At 41.7% G+C, this 22100-nt stretch overlaps 1 protein-coding gene across 50 annotated transcripts in view; it reads right to left on the reverse strand.

The window, feature by feature from the left end:
• The window catches only part of ANK2 (ankyrin 2), a 320751-nt gene that overhangs the window by 113673 nt on the left and 184978 nt on the right, over positions 1-22100 (reverse strand). For 17 of the 50 annotated variants that reach the window (XM_053403696.1, XM_053403706.1, XM_053403733.1 and 14 more), the window contains 3 exons: positions 11808-11909; positions 5549-5647; positions 3954-4052 (listed from right to left, as the gene is read on the reverse strand). In XM_053403696.1, the coding sequence (XP_053259671.1) occupies positions 3954-4052; positions 5549-5647; positions 11808-11909 (300 nt within the window). Of the gene's footprint in view, positions 1-3953; positions 4053-5548; positions 5648-11807; positions 11910-21409; positions 21788-22100 lie in introns of those variants that run through there. The other 33 variants (XM_053403701.1, XM_053403707.1, XM_053403695.1 and 30 more) reach the window with 13 other exon arrangements.

The raw sequence follows: 22100 nt of genomic DNA on the forward strand, positions 1-22100 counted from the left end.
TATCTAAATAAACCACCTCCTATTGCAGCTTTATACTAAAACACAGTACTGGGCTAGTCCTATAGTTCAGCCAACCCTATGACTGACAAAGCCACCATGCAATTCACAGCAAGTACGACCTCAGGCTTACTGAGTTCTTAACAATTTTGCAGGATGCCCAGCTAATGTAGAAAGAAAAAGCACATTCTTTACACCATCAGATAGACTCAAATTATGCAACGTATAAAATTATTTTTCGTAAGCCAAACATTCTTCTCCCACATTAAAAGGTAAAGGGACCCCTGACCATTAGGTCCAGTTGTGACCGACTCTGGGGTTGCGGTGCTCATCTCGCTTTACTGGCCGAGGGAGCCAGCGTACAGCTTCCGGGTCATGTGGCCAGCATGACTAAGCCACTTCTGGTGAGCCAGAGCAGTGCACGGAAACGCCGTTTACCTTCCCGCTGGAGCGGTACCTATTTATTTACTTGTACTTTGATATGCTTTTGAACTGCTAGGTTGGCAGGAGCAGGGACCGAGCAATGGGAGCTCACCCCGTCGCGGGGATTCGAACCGCCAACCTTCTGATCGGCAAGTCCTAGGCTCTGTGGTTTAACCCACAGCGCCATCCACGTCCCAGCATTGCAGTAATACATATATAGATCCTGTGATTCATAGAATCATAGAAATGTAGAGTTGGAAGGAACCCTGAGGATCATTTAGACCAACTCCCTGCAATGCAGGAATACACAGCTGTACCATACAGGGATTGAACCTGCAACCTTGGTGTTATCAGCACCACACTCTAACCAACTGAGCTATCCAGGATATATTATAGTGGCATATGTGAGTATCTATATGCTGCTCTGGTTTTGCCAGAAGCGGCTTAGTCATGTTGGCCACATGACCTGGAAAAACTGTCTGTGGACAAACGTCGGCTCCCTCAGCCAGTAAAGCGAGATGAGCGCCCCAACCCCAGAGTCATTCAGGGGTTAACTGTCAGGGGTCCTTTACCTTTACCTTTATATCTAAGATTAATGCATGTGAATGGAGGCATGTATAAGACAAATAAAGGAGCATATGGAGTGTGTAAGAGACAGAACAAGGGCACAGAGAATAAATTATGGGCAATCCCACTCCCTGCCTCACAGCTATGATTTTAGGTGGGTCTCTGCTTGTTATTGCCAATTTAAAAATGAAACAGCATCAACAATGTGGCATTACTATAGGATACAGGAGAAGGCCTAACTCCATCACACGTATTATAAAACTGCATGGGTATTGGTGGTTGTAAAAATATGTATATATATTTAAAATCGCCTAACTGTATATAGCTTGGGGGCCCTTAGTGCAGTGAACTTCACTGGTGTCACACACAGATTAAACAGTTCCATCTGACTACAGATGACCTTTTATTTTGTGATTTGCAAATTCCTTCTACCCTTTCCCTTTCTGAAGCCTTTTCTGTTGGATGCTGTGAGTCAGCAGCTACCAAAATAGATCAAAGACTCCTGCCTGAGACACTGCGGCATTTCCTTCTATGTAAAAGAGAAAAGAGCGTTATTCCAGAGGGTGCCTTGCAGTTGCGGCTTGTGAATAACCATTGTTCATTAATATTAAGCACTGAACCTGACTACAGATTTAGTATGTTTGGGACCACTTTTTATTTTTATTTTATTGCAAAATTAATGACTAAGTGCACAACTCGCAAGCCCTATTGAAATGAATGGTCTTCTTGCAGAGTTTCATTCCATCTCAAAGGGCTTTCTGAATGTGCACAAAGGCTACAATCCATTGCGTCCCTTTGTATGTACCGATTTCCCCCAACCTTCAAGTATCAGCTTGTATTGTGACAGAGTAATGCTGCTCTTTGGCAAAAGAAAGGGAAATTAATGCAGCATGGCAAAATTTGAAATTTATACAACCCTGAATCTGAAGACAGTATATCAATTACATCAATGATTTTTAGACTTCCGCTGAATCCAAACCACCATCTACATCAATGATCTTCAGATTTTCTGCTTTAATAGCAGGTGACTAAGTTTTAGATAGAGGCAGAATTTAGAAAGGAATGGCCCACCCCATTCCAAAATAGCTAGGTGTTCAGAACCTAAGCCAAATAAATAAGTTCAGGCCATTATAACTATTACATCATCATCATCATCATCATCATCATTTTATTATATTAGTATACCGCCCTTCATCCAAAGATCCCAGGGCGGTTCACAACAGAAAGATACAAAATGAGAATACGAAATACATGAAGCAAAACCAATAACACTCCTTCCACAAATGCATTGAAAAAGCTATGGAATGTTAATCAGCCGAATGCCTGATTGAAGAGAAATGTTTTTGCCTGGCACCTAAAGATATCTAATGAAGGCATCAGATGAGCCTGCCTTTCCCCACCCAAAAAACTTGCCTTTCACATGCAGCATTTGATCGTGTGCATGTGATAGATAGGTTTATGTCATAGGCCAGCATTGTGCCCTGAAAATGTTCTCAGTGTAAGGCCCCCACTGCAAAGATCCCTGGGAATTGCAGTTGGACATGCATTCTGACAAACTATAATTCCCACAGACCTTTTGTGATAGAATCTGCTCAGCTGTTAGGTGTTCAAGGCTAATGAAAGTCTGAATAGCTGCTCTCTCCTTCACACAAGGAGTGGTTATTACTGTAGGTTTTGGGGAAAGGAAAGTGAGTGGCAGGACTGGTGAAGTGAGGGAGGAGAGACACTAGTTGCAGGGAAGAAGCATTATCATGTTATGCTGTTGTGTTGGGGCTTGAAGCGCATAGGGAAAGTGGAGACAACAAAGAGCTGAAGTGAAGATCAGGCATAGGTCAAGTCAGGTGTAGGCAGAGTGAAGGCAGTTCTCCTAAAGCAGCTCAGGACCCTTGGCAGCTGGGGTGTGGAAGATGCTATCTCAGCCCAGAGTCAGGGCCATTTGAGACCTTTTTGTCGGTTGACTAGGCACTGCAGTTGGGCCAACCTCACTGAGAAGATGGCTGTGCTGACTCAAAGGACTCTTGTCTAACTCTGCAGTAGCCAACTGTAGAAGGGATGAAGGAATCTACACTCTCAGACTAGGAAGGCCCACAAGGGAGTGCTGAAGGTCCTTTCTATGTATTTCCTTCTCATCTATGTCTACCTCAAGATACAACATTGTGCCATATTCTGAGGCCATGGAAAGCATTTGCTACGGGTCATTTCCACCCCCTAAGATTCTCTTTGTGAAGAAGCTTAGAAAGAACCATTCTTATTTCAAATTGAGATAAGATGAGTTTGTCTATGTTGCTTTTCCATACCAACATCGTGCTGAGGACCCCTTGGGTGCTGCAGAATATTCTAGGACATATTTAGGGTGCACTCTAATTTTGTGTGGTGCATCAACCGGATGAGGTCAGTCTGACCACTGCCCCACGTAAACTGTGAATATGAGCTAGAATGCACAAGTGACCCCAATGAGAAAATCTTCAAACTTAAAAGAGTTTCCAGGAACACAGTTTAAAAATCAATTATATAGATTCTAGAGGGCAGAAAATGTATTGTTGCATGCTGAGAATCAATAGTACTACATCCTTATTTGAAAATATACAAGAGTGAAAAAGGTTTATTTGGAGAAGCATAAAAAGATGGCTTCAAGAATATTGTAATTCAGTTTATGTTACCTATATGGCTCCTCACTGAATTCCATACCTCAAAATGAAGTTCTACATGCCAGGAGAAAGCTTATAATTTCATAATCTGAAGACTGAGAGATGCCTTTCCATTGCTAATGAGCATGATTTGCAAAATATCTGATTTAGCTGCTGCGCTCCAGCTGCTGGTGAGGTTTCAATATGTCCCACTGTGCTGAATAATTTGGGCACTTCACTGTGTGTGACCAATTAACCTTGAGTCAGATTTGCCAACTTAAGGCTTAGAGCACTTTATACAACATTGCATTTTTATAAAGCAGAAAATGCCAAACATACCTGAGATTGTGCATTAATATTGGCTCCTTCCTTCACTAGAACTTTGACAACTTCAGCCTGCCCAGCCAAGGATGCAATATGCAATGCAGTATTGCCTTTCTGTTTGATAAAAGATAATGATAGTAATAATAATTTATTCATAAACAGATTTGCCCAAAACCCAGCTTTCAATAAACAGTATTCTCATTCTCATTCACATTCATAACATCAATTGAAACTTTAGCATTCCTGCATTAAAAATATTCAATAACTTTCTCTTCATTCAAAATAAACCTCCTAGGTTTAAGGCTACCCAAAAATTTCTTAGAGAGAAATGTTTTTGGCCTCTTTTTTTTTTTTTTTTTAGCTAGGGAGGTCCATAATGTGGGAACCTCTTATTTCAATACTTTGACTCTTATGGTATGTATATAATACCACCATGTTCTTGCTATGCACTGCCCTTCAGTGAAGCAAACCAATTTTGATAAACCTGATAATTCTAGAATATTCACAGGGATAGAGGCGAAGGCAAAAAAGCTGCATCCCTTGAACTGGTTTTGCCTCATGCTGCCAGCTATTAACACCAAGACAACAAGGGGAAATTATTCCCAACCAGAAAAAATCTTAAGGAGTAATATGAAATCACTTTCTACTTGCATGACAAGGGGGCAGTTTTCATGGGAACACAGGAAACTCCTTATACATTTGGACCATTGGCCCCCAGTATTGTCTACATAGGAAACCTCAGACCAGGCAGGGGCGTAGTGTGGGAGGGGGCTGCTGGGGCCATAGACCCAGGAGCATTTTTTGGGGTGGGGGTGGCAGGGCAGCATGAGGAGGACACAACAGGCATGTGACCTTCCAATCAGTCCAAAGCCCATCTGTTCATGGAGACCAAATCTGGATCCAAGACTTTCTCATCTCTGTGATTATATATTATAGGAGAAGGTTCTTTAATTCTCCTATGTTTTTACTTTGAAGCCAACAGGTGTACCAAGGGAGGGTTGGTTTGAGTTTGGTAGGGATTGCAGAGGTCGATGGAAAGTGTGTGCTTGCATTCTTGAGGCATGCACAGCCGACGTTAATGAGGAAGGACAGAGTACAGTGCTGTTGTCAGATGGAAGGTGTGTGAGACATATACTCAGGAGTTTCAGCACATGTTTCAGAAACACTGCCTAATGGATCTTAATGCAGAGTTGAAACAAATAATGTTCATCATTAGTCTGTTTCAGGAATAGAATCACAGATGGCTGTGGTGCTCTCACAATGTCTCTTTCCCTCTCCCTGCCCCCTTTCCCTTGTCTATTGTGTTTTTATATTAGATTGTAAGCCTTCAGACAAAGACGGTCTTGTTTTAATTGACTGTTTGCAAACCACTCTGGGAGACTTTTTGGCTGAAGAGCTGGATACAAATGCTCTAAATAAGTAAACGTTACTGTACTACAGCTCCCATCATCCCTAACCTGACCATGTCACTGATCAAAGCTGTAGGCCAACCACATTGTCTACCCTTGCTGTATTTCAGTGTCTGTGTGTGTGTGTGTGTGTGTGTGTGTGCGCGCGCGTGCATACACACACAGAACCATTTATATATAATGATACAGTGAATATATTACCTTAGTAGCAGAGTCCACTGCAGAACCTCTTTCCAGCAATTCCTGAACCAGCCCCACGTGGCCTTCTTTGGCAGCCAGGTGTAGAGCATTGAGTCCATTCTGCAAGGAAAAAATAACAATCCTCACATTAATCACAAACTCCCATTCGGCCCTTCTTAAAGGGGTAAAACCCTAGTGGTATAGCACAGGCTTTGAATACAGAAAATCTTAGCTGCAAGCACAGACATCAGCAGCTAAAAAGTCCTCAGCTGGCACAGCCACTGCCAGTCAGAGACTGGGCTGTTGTCTCATCCCATTCATATATGAAGCTCCAGGTCCCACATCCAAAGCATGCATGGTCATGCCGTCCACTATGTCCACTGCCCAAACACCTACACATTTCTCTCAACATTTGCAAATACAGTAAGAACTTTTGAGTCACAGAAGGAGATACCTTTGAAATTTCATAGACTCTGCCCACCCATTTCCCATGGGAGTGTGGGGGAGACACAAAGGAAGCTGCCTAGCAAACACAAGACTAGACAGATTTCTAATCTCTATGACCTTTCCCTATCCCAGTGATGTACTGATCTCAAAATGGGTAGGTTTCAGGAAGTTCAAAGGAGTCTACATAGTAGCACCCTCATTTAAACCTCCCAAAGTCTACTTGAAGCGAACCTCTGAGTGCAGTATATAAAACAAGAATTGGATGGGGTTTCTCTCATTTCTGTCCATTCAAGTGTTGAAAAGTCTTCTTGGCCCTCCCTGTGCTCAGAGTTACCTGGCTTGCCCACTTCACATATATGTTTGTTAAAACTATTTACTGTATTTTTCGCTCTATAACACGCACCCGACCATAAGAAGCACCTAATTTTTAGAGGAGGAAAAAAGAAAAGCCAGCAAGAGCCACAGACACGCTCGCTTGGCGCAGCTCTTATTGGCTTTTCTGGGAGGTGGGAGAAGGGATTGATGGGCTACCCTCCGTCCTTTCTCCCACCTCCCTGAAAAGCCAGAGCAAGCTGCGCAGCTATCGCTGAAGCCAGCAGAACAAGAGGCGCTGCGCAGCTCTCGCTCTTGCTGTGCTGGCTTCAGCGATAGCTGCACAGCTCCTCTTCAGTGAAGCGGGAGGAGGAACGGAAGGGGCTCCGTAAGGGCTCCCTTCTCCCGCTTCACTGGGAAGCCAGCAGAACAAGAGGCGCTGTGCAGCTCTCACTCTTGCTGTGCTAGCTTCAGTGATAGCTGCGCAGCCTGCATTCGCTCCATAAGATGCACACACATTTCCCCTTACTTTTTAGGAGGAAAAAAGTGTGTCTTATGGAGCGAAAAATATGGTACTATCCGCTCAGTTCTACAGCAGAGTACATAAACAATTCTTAAAATAAAACAAGTTACAGATAGGTAGCCGTGTTGGTCTGCCATAGTCAAAACAAAACAAAATTTTTCCTTCCAGTAGCACCTTAAAGACCAACTAAGTTAGTTCTTGGTATGAGCTTTCGTGTGCATGCACACTTCTTCAGATGCATGCACACGGAAGCTCATACCAAGAACTAACTTAGTTGGTCTTTAAGGTGCTACTGGAAGGAAAAAAAATTTTTTGTTTTAAAATAAAACAACACCGCCTCTATCAGATACGCAGACTTAAAGGGGTGGTGGCTCTTTGTAAACAAATAAGAAATCAGATAATTTCTCAAACATGGATATTTAAATTCTAGCTGCCAAAAGCAGCCACTTTATTCACACCCAATGAAAATGAAATGGCTCTAGTACATCCAACAACTGTTATTACTTTCATTATTTATATAGCAGCAAACTACTCTGACTGTCCCAGAATATACCTAAATATCCAAAACTTTGTCATAGTTTTTCTGGCTACTATAGATTCCAAGTGAGAGAAGTTTATTATTTTATCTGCTTGATCTTGGGGAAATCCTAATATAACCACTTCTGGATCAAACAAAAGTTTTATTCCAAAAAATCATTTGAATAATCCCCACTCCCAGTAATGAATAACTCCACCATACATGCAGAGGCCTAAAGGCTGCATGCACACTATAAAGCCCAATAAAGTACATTTCTTCCCTCAAAGAATTCTAGGTGCCATGGTATGTTAAAGGATTCTGGATCCTCAATCTCCTTGCACTTGGTCAACTGGTCACTGTAGTTCTGCCTTTAATATATGCAGCTTAATGCACATGCATTAGGAGGTGATATTTCCCATGCTGTCAAAAGCTTAACCAGCTGATTTCTGAAAATTAAACTATTGTTAAAGGGATAGGAGCAAAAAGGCCTTCTTTTTGGTCAGTATGAGCCTTGTTTGTAAGGAAACATCTAAGCTGTTCAGAAAAATATAAAAGAAAACAATAGAAGTATGAATAAAAACAGATATTTTAGAATATTCAAAAGATAATTATTTATTTTGAAGTAGGTTAATTTCTATGGAAACCTACCTCCACATGGGATAAAATATTTTAATAAATAAGTATGAATAAATAAAGTAAGCCTACTTAGGATCCCCCAAATGCCTTACTAGCACACCTGGCTAAAACAGGAAATCTAGGAGATTTACTTACAACTATAGACCTTGGAATTCAGCATTAAATGAATTGACACAATACTGTACAGATTACATTAAAGGATCTATTCAGTTTTAATGATCAGTGGAAACAGCAAAAGGTCAGCTGGGCACAATCCAACCTATTTAGAAAAGAGGCTGGCTGGAAACCAAATGCTGTTTTATCTGATTAAATGGATCAAGGCAGCAGAAAACCACAGAGGGAAAGACTCATGTTGATTTCCCCATTATCCACCGGTCTATTCTGGAGGTCTGGGCATAATAATAATAATAATAAAGTCTTTCAGCAGCAGAACACAAGGTTCAATGTTCTGTGAGCCTTTCAATGAAGAGCCCACTCTAGATTCTACAAAAAAAATAGTGTCGTGAACCTACAGAAAGGGAAGGAGAAAATGATGGAAGGAAGAGAAAAGGAAAGAGCAGGGCTTGGCTAATGGCAGGCTTTTTCACGTGATCACTTTTATCTTAGATACAGCACCCTCTTAACTAACTTTAGCCCTGTATTTGTTTACACAACCCAGGACTCAGTCCATGGTTGAAAGTGGTTCCAAGTGAGGACAAGTGTATCATGACCAAGCAGTGATTATTTCCTAGCATCTCTGTTGCCATGGAGTAATTCCATCTGTAAACAATGTCAGTTCTTCAGGTGATCAGATGTGGGAGGAGTTTGCAATTTAATTACAAGGGCACGCTGCTCTGTGAGTGACCTAGGAAAAGTGGTACGGGTGCTTTGCAGAAACAACCAGGGATTCCCTTCCCCATATTAAAAAATAACAGCAAATAAGGTTGCTAGTTTAGATAAAAAGCCTACATCAAGGCTTACTATATCCATATCTGAGATTTTGCAAATGCCATGCTATTTTATCAGATACCTTAAATCACAGCAGGAAGTGAGGAATCTCAGAACTGTAGAATTGGAAGGGACCACAAGGGTCATCTAGTCCGAATCTTTTGCCCAATGTATGTCTTCAACCCACAACCCTGAGATTAAGAGTCTCAAGCTGTCCAGACTGAGCTATCTGCATGATCAGTTTTTCTTCAGACACACGGAAGAATAAGAACATAAGAAAAGCTCTGCTGGATCAGATCAGAGGCCCATTTAGCCCAGTATCCTGTTCACAGAGTGGCTAACCAGATTTTATTTTATTTTTTATTTAACAAATTTAAAACCACTTCATAGTATGAAGCCATTAAGAAGTGTACAATATACTTATGGAAAGCACATAGGAGGAGGAGGAGGAGTTTGGATTTGATATCCCGCTTTATCACTACAAGAAGGAGTCTCAAGGCGGCTAATAATCTCCTTTCCCTTCCTCCCCCACAACAAACAGTCTGTGAGGTGAGTGGGGCTGAGAGACTTCAAAGAAGTGTGACTGGCCCAAGGTCACCCAGCAGCTGCATGTGGAGGAGCAGGGACGCGAACCCAGTTCACCAGATTACGAGCCTACCGCTTTTAACCACTACACCACACTGGCAACACATAGGCACACTACAACACATAGGCAGGACCCTAGTGAAACAGGACTATCCCCAAGTGTGATTCTCAACAAAGGGTATAAATAATGAGGCATATTGCCTCTGGTGGTGGAGGTAAAACATAACCCTCATGGCAAAGCAGCCCTGAACTTGTTTAAAGCCATTCCTGTTTTACATCCATTCTATTATCTGCCAGAAAATGAGACTAAAACTAAGAATATATAATTGCCTAGTGTTTCTTCAGAATGAGCATTAATGAAGTATCTATTTGCTTTAAGGATAAAGCAAGTAGGCTGTTTGGAAAGTCAAGACATTTGCTATTATATCCTTTTTCAAATGTATTTTCAATCAAAAATGTAGCAAATGTGAGATTTGGTAACTACAGAATTATAGATAAAGAGTACAGAGGGGAAGTGAATATTATGTAATTAGACAGGGACAAAATACACATCAATAACTTCTGGTTACACACAGACTGAGAAAGTGTGAAAACACATTAAACATGGCAAACAATTATTTTAACAACTCATCCCCTCTGAACATCAAAAATTGTGTTTGACAAAGAGAGCATACAGCTTTGGTCCCAGGCCTAAACTAACATCACATCAGCTGCACTACAGTGCTTGATCTTGGCAAAACTGAAGTGTCTGTTCTGGAATGATTATAGTTGGAAGCTGCTGCACGACATGGATCATACATCCAGTTTGATCCATACAAAGAACATTGACCAAGTGCTCATCTGATCATAGCACTGCTATGTCATATCCATACAGCAAACACAATTCTCTTCAGATAAAATATCTCAGATCAGCTAACATAATAATGGGGAGTAACTCCCACTGAACTTTGTATGGGTTACTCCCACATAAACATACTTAAGATGTTAATCCCCATATCGGGGTTTTTTTTAAAAAAACTATTTTTTCTTTCTCAATTCACTTGTATAGATTTGAAATAAAGCAAATGCATGATCCTTTGCATGCGCTGAGGCTGTTCCCAGTGTGAAACAAACTAGTTAGCATTTGAGCAGTTCTGATTACTGCAGATGTCCATTAGCTACTTGATTCTATCTGCTCCAACACACATTGAGCTTCCATCTAAAAATACCCTACGAAGTGTTTACTTGCTGCCTGATGCTACACAGAAATAGCAAGGGAAACCTCAGACTTCCGCACTTGGGATCACTGAACACCAGGTGCGTTGTGGAGGAAGATACACTTGATTTGTAGAAAGCAAAAGGGACACACCATACCCAAGAGCAAAACAGAAGCTTTCCAATTTCCATAAAAATCAATAAAATATGTCCCTGCCAATATATACTACTGCCCTTGAAATGTTGATTGAAGAGGAGTAGGTTCATATCTACTAAGGGAATTAAATTCGGGGGTAGGAGGGAATTTCTCAATCTAGAATATCTGTGTGGGCAAATATCACAGGAGCTGTTTAAGCTTTTGATAAAAGTTGACCTCATCCCTTCCTTCTGACATACAGGAGGCATGATAATAATCTTGAGACTTCTGGCTTTTACCTTTCCTCTGCAAAACCAGGAGATTATAATTGTAGGAGAGATAAGACTCACAGGATGCAAAGTTGCTAACATGCTTAAAATCTTTTTTTAAGGAGAGACCCAGGTGTTCTATCTTGCTTGCGATCAGAATATGGATGGCGTCAAAAGGAAATTTCTCTATAAGAAGAACTGCCTGTTAACTAATTTAAGCCTATTCTGAGCCACTGATCTACTATTAATCTCCGTGTAAATGCACTATAGAGCAAGCGGCCACCTTTTGTTGTTATTTATCATGTTTATATGGGACGCGGGTGGCGCTGTGGGTTAAACCACAGAGCCTAGGGCTTGCCGATCAGAAGGTCGGCGGTTCAAATCCCCGCGACAGGGTGAGCTCCCATTGTTTGGTCCCTGCTCCTGCCAACCTAGCAGTTCAAAAGCACGTCAAAGTGCAAGTAGATAAATAGGTACCACTCTGGTGGAAAGGTAAACGGTGTTTCTGTGCGCTGCTCTGGTTTGCCAGAAGCAGCTTAGTCATGCTGACCACATGACCCGAAAACTGTACGCCGGCTCCCTCAGCCAGTAAAGCGAGATGAGCACCGCAGTGTAGGGGGAAGGAAAGGCCAGCAAAAGAAAAAAACACTCCTTCCCTTCTTCCTTCTACCCAGTTCCTTCTGCAGTTCCCACTTGCATATTATGCCAAAATCTGTGAATCATGAGCCACTTACCTGATTACATGTATTGATGTCTATTCCTCCCTTCAGATATTCCACAACTTTGTCCAGATTGCCAGCCCTGGCAGCTCTGAGGAAGCTTGCATTGCTGTCAGACTGTGAAAATAAGCAAGAGGATACTATTACATTTCTTCTTCAAAGGTACACAGAACAAGTAAGACCAAAGAAAGAACCTGCATATTTATGTTACTGAAGTTTCAGTTCCAATAATTTGCACTCCTGATTTGGGCATCCCTATTTTAATACAGATTATTTACCACATGCTGTGGTGTGCATGTAACCATACGGAAAGCCAGTAATCAAATATTTGACCAATATTTCTCAACAATGTTTTCCCAAAATATCCTCAACCCTGTTGCACCTCACTGTCATCGCCCCCCAACTGCTGTACCTTAGCTGGAAATTTGAAAGGTTACACATACAGCTGTTCTGCACCTGCAAAGATCTGTCTAATGTGTGGACATCTGGAAAAAAGGAGCAAGGAAGCGTGGCAACATTGGGGCAGCATTAAGTGTATGTATGGAAGCAATGTTTGAACCGGTCGAATGGTTCAATATGGATCTGAGCAGCAAAAATTTGTGAGAACACAGTCTAAGTTGAGCCAAAAATAATTATGATTTTTTCCTCCAGGTAGAAATATAAGTTATCAGTAAAAAACTTTTTAAAAAATAGCATCCAAAAGATACAAAATTACCACCACTACAGTTACTCACACCCGTTATAATCTTGTCAAAATGCCTAATTATGATAATATACTTTGCTTTTCACATGATTCAGTTGATTCACAAGAGAACAAAAGACTAAGATCTGGCTGGTTATTACAACAGATTAGGTCAAACTTCATCCTTTCCTTCTGTGTCTGTCTAAGCCAGGGATGGGGAACCTGTGACACTCCAGTTGTTGTTAGACGCCAGGCCTTATCAGTCCCAGAAAGCACAGCCAATAATGAGTGGCTACAGGTACCCCAGCCCTGAGCTCGCCCTTCATAATTGCTGTCCCCAAGCATCTCCCATCTCTTTTCCTTCACCTTGATCAACAGCATACAGATCTTCTTTAAGGTTTTTGCCACTCCAATCTCATTGATCCCTTCCGCCATCATCTCCCAGCCCTGATTCATTCCTCTGCTCCTCTACCCATCATTCCCTTGGGTTCAAGCTGCACAGTCTTCTCTTTTGTAGCCATTTTGCCTCCTAAGGTGTTAGATTCACTATTTTCTTGGCTTGCTTGTGTTGTGTGTCCCATTACTCCTTAGGGCTCCACTCCATTGCCCTTTTCTATCAACAGGACGCAATGCCCCCACCCCCAAAAAACAACCCTGTGTGAGGGGTTTTCTCCCAGTTCCAATTGACTTTTGCTTCCTTAACAAAGGGATAATGTTGGTCAGATGGACCTCATTTCCCAGCAGATAGAACATTAATCTCTTCCATGGTATCACAGCTACTCAATCAAAGACTTAGATAAACGCTCAGAAAGCTTCAAAGTGCTTCATTGCTATATGTACAGACAAGAGAATATTTGTCCAAGTATACCACCATGTGAAGCACAATCCTATCCATGCTTAAAAAGGTAAAGGTACCTCTGCCCGTACGGGCCAGTCGTGTCCGACTCTAGGGTTGCGCGCTCATCTCGCTTAAGAGGCCGAGAGCCGGCGCCGTCCGAAGACACTTCCGGGTCACGTGGCCAGCGTGATGAAGCTGCAACTGGCGAGCCAGCACCAGCGCAGCACACGGAAACGCCATTTACCTTCCCGCTATAAAGCGGTACCTATTTATCTACTTGCACTTAGGGGTGCTTTCGAACTGCTAGGTGGGCAGGAGCTGGGACCGAACGATGGGAGCTCACCCCGCCGCAGGGATCCGAACCGCCAACCTTACGATCAGCAAGTCCTAGGCACTGAGGTTTTACCCATGCTTACTCAGAAGCAAGTCCCAGTAAGTTCGTTCTTTCTATCTATCATCTATCTAGCTAGCTAGCTAGCTATCTGATTTGTATATTGCCCTTCATTCAAAGATCATATAGTGGTTCACAGCATAAAAATACAAGATCAAAATACATAATAAAAACAAAACAATAAACCTCCCCATTGAGGCAAAATACAACGCAAAAGTGTTTGTGACTGCCGCCTTAATTTCACAATTGCTATTAAACCCCCCCACACACACACACACAACTGAATGGAAGATTGCTCAAAAAACACAACTACACAAGGAGCATGTATATGCACTGATAGGCAAATGTTATTGTAAGTCCCCAGTTAGGGAGTGTGCCAAATGATTTATTTCCCAGAAGAAAGGTAAAGAATAATGATATGTCAGGGGGACTGTGGAAACTTATATAATTGTTCCTTGCCCAGCACTAATCAGATCTCTGCTAGGTGCCCACTGGTGAAAGTGGGGGTCCTCAGTGGTCATGTTGCTATGGTCCCCTCCCAAACCTGGAGACACTCCTGGTTTGGGGGGAAACAGGATACAAAATAATTCTTGCTTGTTTGGACCTGTCATTAGTGGAGTCAAAAAGGCACTTGGAGTATTTGTCCTGGTGCACTTCCACTATGAATACCCCAGTAAAGTAAACCTGTCCATGAAAAAGGAAGGAAGGCGAAGACATGGGCAAGGGACAGCCATGCTGTTCTGACCTTATACCATACTTAATGTACACATTATTGCACCTAGAAATGGAAAATTAAGGCTGAAAATGGGATTGCAAACTTTAAAAAACCTTCTAATGCAGACCTTCCACCTGAGAGAAATAAGAAAACAACACTGATTCTCTGCTCATTGTACTCTGGATTTTACCCCAGAACCCAAAGATATAGAAATACTTTAAGGAGATCCTGGTGCATATTACAGGCTCCCCAGTATCAAGAAACCAGACCACCCAACTTAACACACTGCAAGGAGGAGAAAAAGGCAACACAAGATATTTGCAGCGCAGGAGTCTTTTTCTAGCAGTCAACACCAGCCAGTGAAGCTCTGTAACCATGACACAGCAGCAGTGTCTGTCAAACACTTGAAAGCGAGGCGATCTACTGCCAGAGAAGACTTTGTGCAATGCAGCAGACTCTTTTATTACAAGCGCAGAAACCAAAAGCAGAAATCGATGATGAAACCTGGTTTTTTGTGCTTTCACGCTATACCACAGAGCACATACTTTTCATGATTAAGTATGGCAATGTTGCATTTAAACAATATTGCTGCATTTTTTTTTCACAGTTCTTTATTGGTTAACATTGCCTTGCAAGCATTCAATAGGGGGGAAATGAGCATGGCTTGGGGGCAGAGTGCTACTGTGATGGTGAACTCTGCTCTAATCAATCCATGTTCATTAGCATATCTGTAGAACACCCCCCCCCATATAGCTGAATGCACCAAGGGTCTGCACAGCTTGGCTGCGTAACCTGCAAAAGCAGGAAACCTCATCATGTGGAGAGGTCCCTATGCACACACACATAAGTGTTTACACAAAAAGAAACCTGAATTCTTGCTTCCGGGATAACCAGTGGAACAGAGGCAGCATGGCTTTATATTTTGATTTTATTTTATTCTGTGAACCGCCCTAAGACCTTTGGGTATAGGGTGGTATATAAATCATCATCATCATCCACAATGATGTCAAGCCCAGGCTAGTGTGGAGCTGAGGAGTGTGAAAACACAATGAATGATACCAAGTGACAGAATCCACATATAGAATCTTGCTTTTCCACACAGTTTTCTCTCTTGGTAGAGTATGATGAACATTATTTCTTTTATTAACAAATTCAAAGCTGAGCATACAAACTCTACCCGTTCTTTTCTTTAAAACAAACAAAAAAAAACTGTGCTTCTTCCTTCAGCAGAGAATATTTTCACTCCAAGGGCCACAATTCCTTCAGGGCAACTTTACAGGGGCTGGAGGCAAAAGTAGGCAAAGCAGTAAATGCAAACGTTTCCATTCTGCAGAAGGCTACACACTCACACACCCTTCTCTATCCAGACAAGCAAGAAACATTATCAGAATTCAATGGCACATTCAGGCCAGGCAAAAACAACCAAAGAGAGTGAAAGGTGAGGCTGTGGGCGTGGTGGTGTCATCCTGGGCAGAAGTCCCAAGGACCAGAAAGAGTGACCTAGAGGGCCAGACTAGAAGTTCCCCGCCCCTGTCCTTGTGAGAGCAGAAATAAATAAATAATGGTTTGCTTTCCTGAACTTATTGCTCTGTATATAGGAATTAAGAATGACTATTAATTTAATGCTGGTTGTTGACTTTAAGAAGTATTTTTTGTGTACCATATATTCAAACCCCCCACTGCTGCCTTGCATTTCTTTTCATACCACTAATTTGCAAGATGAGGTCTCCACAGTTACAAATGAAAACTGTCCTTAATCCACCTTAACATGTTTATCTCTTGCTGTGCCTGTGGTGCTGGGGTCAGCCAACACTGAAGGATCCCTGGAACGTCTTTGCATTCCCCCTGGATTTGGCAATGGAGAGTCACCCTTACTTCTAAGTGACATTAATTTTCAGGTTGCATGTTGAGAGCTCAGATCACATTACCCGAGTCATCGGTTCAGTTGTAGCCAGAAGAAAACATATTACATGACAGTCAGAAATACTTAATTGATAGGTAATGCAGAGCTGCATGTTTTCTCCTCCCATCTTCAGAATAAAGGTAAGGAGCTTCCAGCTTTTACCACACAGTCAAATGGCACCACAAGAAGGAACTATTGTTCATGTGTGTTTTTAAGGTTCTTTTCTGGCTCACTGCCACTCACTGAGAGGGGGGCAAGGAAGTGGGAGGCCAGCACAGGGCAGGCACAGAATGGAAGCAGGACTGGGAGCAATGGATTGGCTCTGCTGCAGGGCCAACCTTGAGCTCCTGCTGCCTTGACCCCTGGCATGTTCAAAAGGTGGGAGAGCATCACAGTCTCACCCACACAGCCCCACAGGCTGCTGCTGCTGTGCCCCTCTTCTAGTGCTGCCACATCACAATTTCTGGATATTTTTGTGACTGATAAGAAGTGGCCTGAAGGTGGTAAAAATGAGAGGAGCATTCCTTTATAGCAGGTATGGGGATCCTTTGACCTTCCAGATGTTGTTGGAGAACAACTCCCATCAGCCTTGGCCATGTTCTCCGGGGATGATGTGAGGCACAGTTCAGCAACATCTGGAGGGCCAAAGTTTACCCCCACCTGCCTCATAATGACTCTGGTTCTCTACCTCCTTGCATCTGTGCACATATCTGTTTTGTTTTGTGAAAGCAGGTAGAGGGAGGACCTGCTGCAGGGAGGTGTAGCTGGAGACCGAAGTTTGAGAAACACTGGATTAAATGCTTTCTTCTTGCCTTGAGATTGGTAAATACCAATGCTGAAGGGACAGGGACTGTGCAGCCAAGCTAGCGGGGCTGCCAGGAACCTTCCAACCTTCAGCTGTCAGATGAGCAGCCACACAGAATTCAAAAACCGTGGCTGGGAGTGCATTTGGCAGTGAAACTGGAGGCAGGGGTGGAAATGTATTTGAAGGAGGCAGGAAAGTATGGGGCTGTCTCCTGATTCTTAGTTGCTTGATGCAGCACTGGAAGCCCAGGGAGGGATTAGAAGGAACAGGTCAAGTATAAGGACACCAAGCTTCAAGTGAACTGAGTACAAGCAATAAAAATGTTCCTTATGAAACAAGAATATCTCATACTGATTATCTGGTTACCTTTCAGGAAGATGTGATTTCTCATAGTTAAGACATATGCAGGTTTTACTTGGCAGTTACAACCACACATAGCACTTTAGAATATTAGAATATGCAAATAATAATATTAATAATATTAATAATAACAACAATAATAATTTGAACAGCAGCAATTTTCAAAGTAGGAGCAATGTAGATGCCTGGTTAACTCTTTCCATATGAAATTTGGATGTACAGTACTTTTAAAATTAACCTTCTGTTGACTTCCTTAGCCTCTCTTCTCCAGTATAGCTTTGCAGTTTCAAAGCTACTGTAACTTCCTCCTGATTAAAAACTTGGATTTGTTTATAAGCCTTTTATTCAGTACTTGCCTTTAACAACAACAACAACAACAACAACAACTATACAGCAGCCTCTCTGGGCTGCTTACAGCATATATTAAACATAGTAAAACATCAAACATTAAAAAATAGTTCCCTTCTTCTGAGCCAAGCCTATTATTTCTATTTTATATTCCAAATGTATGCTAATAGTAACTTTTTGAAAGACCATTCCAATGCCTACACTTACCTCTTTCCATGTGGATAAACTACATGACTTTTCCAACACATATTCTTTACCAATCTTGACTACAAATTGGATGCAAAATCTCACTGAATTAAGCATATGCTAAATTACTTTGCTAAAGCCAATGAAGGAGTAGTTAATATCAGCAAATAATACTGATGAAACATATTTAACAAGCAGCTGTATAAATCTAACCCTTAAAGCTCTCCCATAAATCCACTGTAATCATTTGGCAATCTAGCTTTCACTGACATTTGTAGGATTTCTCAAGCCACATAAAAAAAAACACACACACACACAAAGGAGCCTGGGAGATAAGTGCCATCTTAATTTTACAAAATGAATGCAGTATTTGTGTGAACTGAGGAAGTTGTGGACACTTTCTCAGCAAGCAGTATGACACATAAAAAGCGAATGTGATAAACCACTTGACCTGAGATGAAATAGGTTGCTTTGTGTCAAGATTTCCAATGGCTGTTCCTGAAAACATAAAAAATATCATGCTGGTGGCATTCGTCTCGAGGGGGACAGTGACTATAAGGGAGAAATCAACTACAACCTATCAGAAGAAAGTCCTTCATCAGAATCCAACCCAAACACTATTCACTGTTAGTTGGGTTTAAGGCAATTCTTTTCAATCCATGATTAAACTGAAAGTATGTTCGATTAGAGTACTTTTGTGACTTTGTATTTCCATTCCAAACACATCAGCTGGCCCCAATACAACAAGGAGCAATCTGTACAAGGAAAATGGGGTCGCCTGTACAATACCCCTTCTGGGGATAGGGGTGGGCAGAAAATCTCCTGCTTTGCAATGTGCACATGTGGAAGGAATCCAATCCAAGGATTTGTGTGTGCAGCAGGCATGAAGGAGACTCATTTTGCCTTCACGTTCCTTTATCAACCCTGTACCTTGCCCTTTGTACTTCTTCCAAATATGAAAATGTGATGGCAGCGTAATATTATTATTTGCTGGATGGTTAATGTGAGGTCTTCCAGATGTTTTTGGGCTACAACTCCCATCATCCCTGATCAATGGCCATGCTGGCTGGGGCTGCTGGGAGCTGGAGTCCAACTGCAACTAAGAAAGCCTCAGTTACAGGTAGGTAGCCGTGTTGGTCCACCATAGTCGAAACAAAATAAAAAAATTCCTTCCAGGAGCGACCAACTTAGAGACCAACTAAGTTTGTTATTGGGTATGAGCTTTCGTGCGCATGCACACTTCTTCAGATACTGTATCTGAAGGATTTTTTTATTTTTTTATTTTGTTAAGAAAGCCTTAGCTGCCCCTTCAATTTGATCCTTGACTTTCTATCTGCACAACAAAATGGGGCAATACTACAATGACAGGTGCATAATTGCAGCAGCCCAAAGATTAGCTACTTGAAGCTTCAGTAAGCAGATATTGCTACAATGGGAGGATAGACTAAGTTACCAACATTTCACAGCTTTTCAGCCATCACCATACTGCCTTTTCTTCCCAATGAAACTTATGCGCCAACTAAATTGTATTAGCCCATTTCAACATTGTATAACCAAGTCAAACAGACCTGCTGTACTGCACTAACACCTATTAAATGTTATAATCAGGATTCACACCACTCCATCTCATGGAATTTCAACCATAACAACATTTCTTCTATTCCAAATGACAAACCTATTCACCTCATAAACTGTATTACCCATTTCAGTGATACTGAACCTAAAATACTGCAAAATCATACAGACTGTACTGCAACTAACTCCCATAAATTGTGGTAATCATGGTTTGCACTGTTCTGTACTGTACTTGTACAGATATTCCAAACAGAAAATTCCAAACTTGTCCACTGACAAATAATGACTCTCCATGGTTTCTTTCATAGCCCTACCTAGAGATGCCAGAGATTGGACCTGGACCATTTTTCATGCAAACCATGTGCTCTATCACTGAGCCATGACCCTTTCCTCCAAAATGACTGGCACCAGCTCTCCAGGGTTTCAGGCAAGGGGCAGATTCCTACAGATTCCCTCCCCCTCAATTTCTCTTGCTGAACTCAACTGCTGCTGTAAACTTGACTGTTCAGTTCCAAAGGGAAACTACTTCTAACTGTTCTTAATTCTCAAGGCAAGCAGAGTGATGCAAAAATGCAGTAGAAAAATCCTCAATAAAGTATTTACAAAATAGCTTTGCTTGTGATTGAAATAAGGGAAGGATTTCAAGCAACTAGCTTTTACCAATTAAAAATGCATGCCATATTAACATTGAAAATGTAAAATAATAATAATAATATTCATGCTAAATTGTTGACAGAAAACTAGCAAGGAGAAGTGGAATATCAAAGATCTGTGGGTGGGGTTACAAACATGCCACGTGGGCACTCATAATGAGATTGCATTGATGCAAATTTGCAAATTGCAACCATACATTATAAGGGAGTGCTACTTTTGAACTGATACCAAAGAAACTATTCTTAAACAGCTTTGATATTTGATAAAATATGTGATATATAGTCTTCACTTGCTATATGATTTCTACTCAGATTCCATCTGACTTCCCTTCTTACTGCAAACATTTTATTTCTGTGATGAACATGAAACTACTTTCAAGTGAAAGTGTGTAGAACTGGCTGAATCCGGAGAATAGTGCAGCAAGCCAGCACAATTAACCTTGAAATGTGAATGCAATTTTTAAAATTATACATTTGCGGTATTTCCCCCTCCTGCTAAATTCACTAAGCTTGCAGTCCTTTGTACACACTTACTTGAAAGTAAGTCCTGCTGAGCTCATCAAAACCTACTTCCAAGTAAAGATGCATGGGATTAGGCTGCTAAGTACTTATATAGTGAATAAAATATTTGAAAAATTGTGCTTTGGCTTAAGTAATTGCAGACACTGACAACATGAGAGATCACATTGACCTGTGTAATGAACTTTTTTCTGTAATTGAGCCTTTATATATCTCCTAAACTATGGAAAATATACTTAACGGAATAGCACAGTCCATCAAATGCAATTTATTGATTTTATGTTCTCAAATGAGACATCAATACAGTCTCTTTGGAATGTCTACTTACAAAAATATAGTAAAAGACATTATTTTAGTAGGAGCTCTATCTCCTGAGTTTTTTTGCTACTTACAATCTTATATTTTACATGCATGGAAACACATTCCAGGAGCTACTTTGCTCTTCAACAGATCCCCAACAATGAGCATCTTAATCCAGCCACCAGCAGTTTTTAAAGTCACAGACCCTATTTCACTGCTCAGCATTGCCAGTATCTACCAAGCAGGTTCAAAGAGTTCTCTTGCTAAGAGGTCTTCTTCTTCTTCTTTTCTACACAGTCACAGAGGCCTATTTATCCCCCTTTGTTGTCTGTTTAGACTTACCAGTGTCTCGGGATATTTAGCCTCTTCGTTGTTGCATCCATAGTAGTCTGGAATTTTATCCACATCTTGTATGTTTCCTTGCACTCTCACACCCTTGTCTGTGTGACAAGCCTGGCAAACGGGTGCATTGCCCATATCAGTCCTCCCCGTTCACTCCTGCAAGTGGGTTTGACTTTGAAGTGTCCTAAGCACTCCAAAGGGGCAGAGTAAACAATCCAGAAGGATAATTACTGACCCCGTGCTTTGCTCCCCTCAACTCCCCTCGCCAGAGTTTTCTTTCTGCAGGCTGCCCTGTGTCAAAAGGAAACCTCAGCAACTGCAGACAGCATTCAGTGACCATTTCCAATTCAGGCGCTGCCTGTCTATTTTTACACCTACTAGGCCAGCTATGCATGTAAATTGAATGGGGAGGGGGAAAGCGACATACAGGCAGCCTGACTAGCGCAGAGTTAAAGTCCTACTGTGTGAAATGCCTCCACATACAAGGGTTATTGAATTACCCAGCTGCATGCCTTTGAATGTTTTGATTTCCCCCCCTACCCTTCTACTGTTCACATTATCCCTTGGTGCTTGCCCAAAGCACCACAGTTCAGAATGCTGCATGCTAACACCCTGGTACTTTCCAGGAGAGAGAGGGGGCATTGGGGGAGGAGAAAAACTTTCACATGAAATGATTAATTCAAAATGCCAA

This window comes from Podarcis raffonei, chromosome 9 (genome assembly GCF_027172205.1).
Source record: "Podarcis raffonei isolate rPodRaf1 chromosome 9, rPodRaf1.pri, whole genome shotgun sequence".
Lineage (NCBI taxonomy): Eukaryota > Metazoa > Chordata > Lepidosauria > Squamata > Lacertidae > Podarcis > Podarcis raffonei.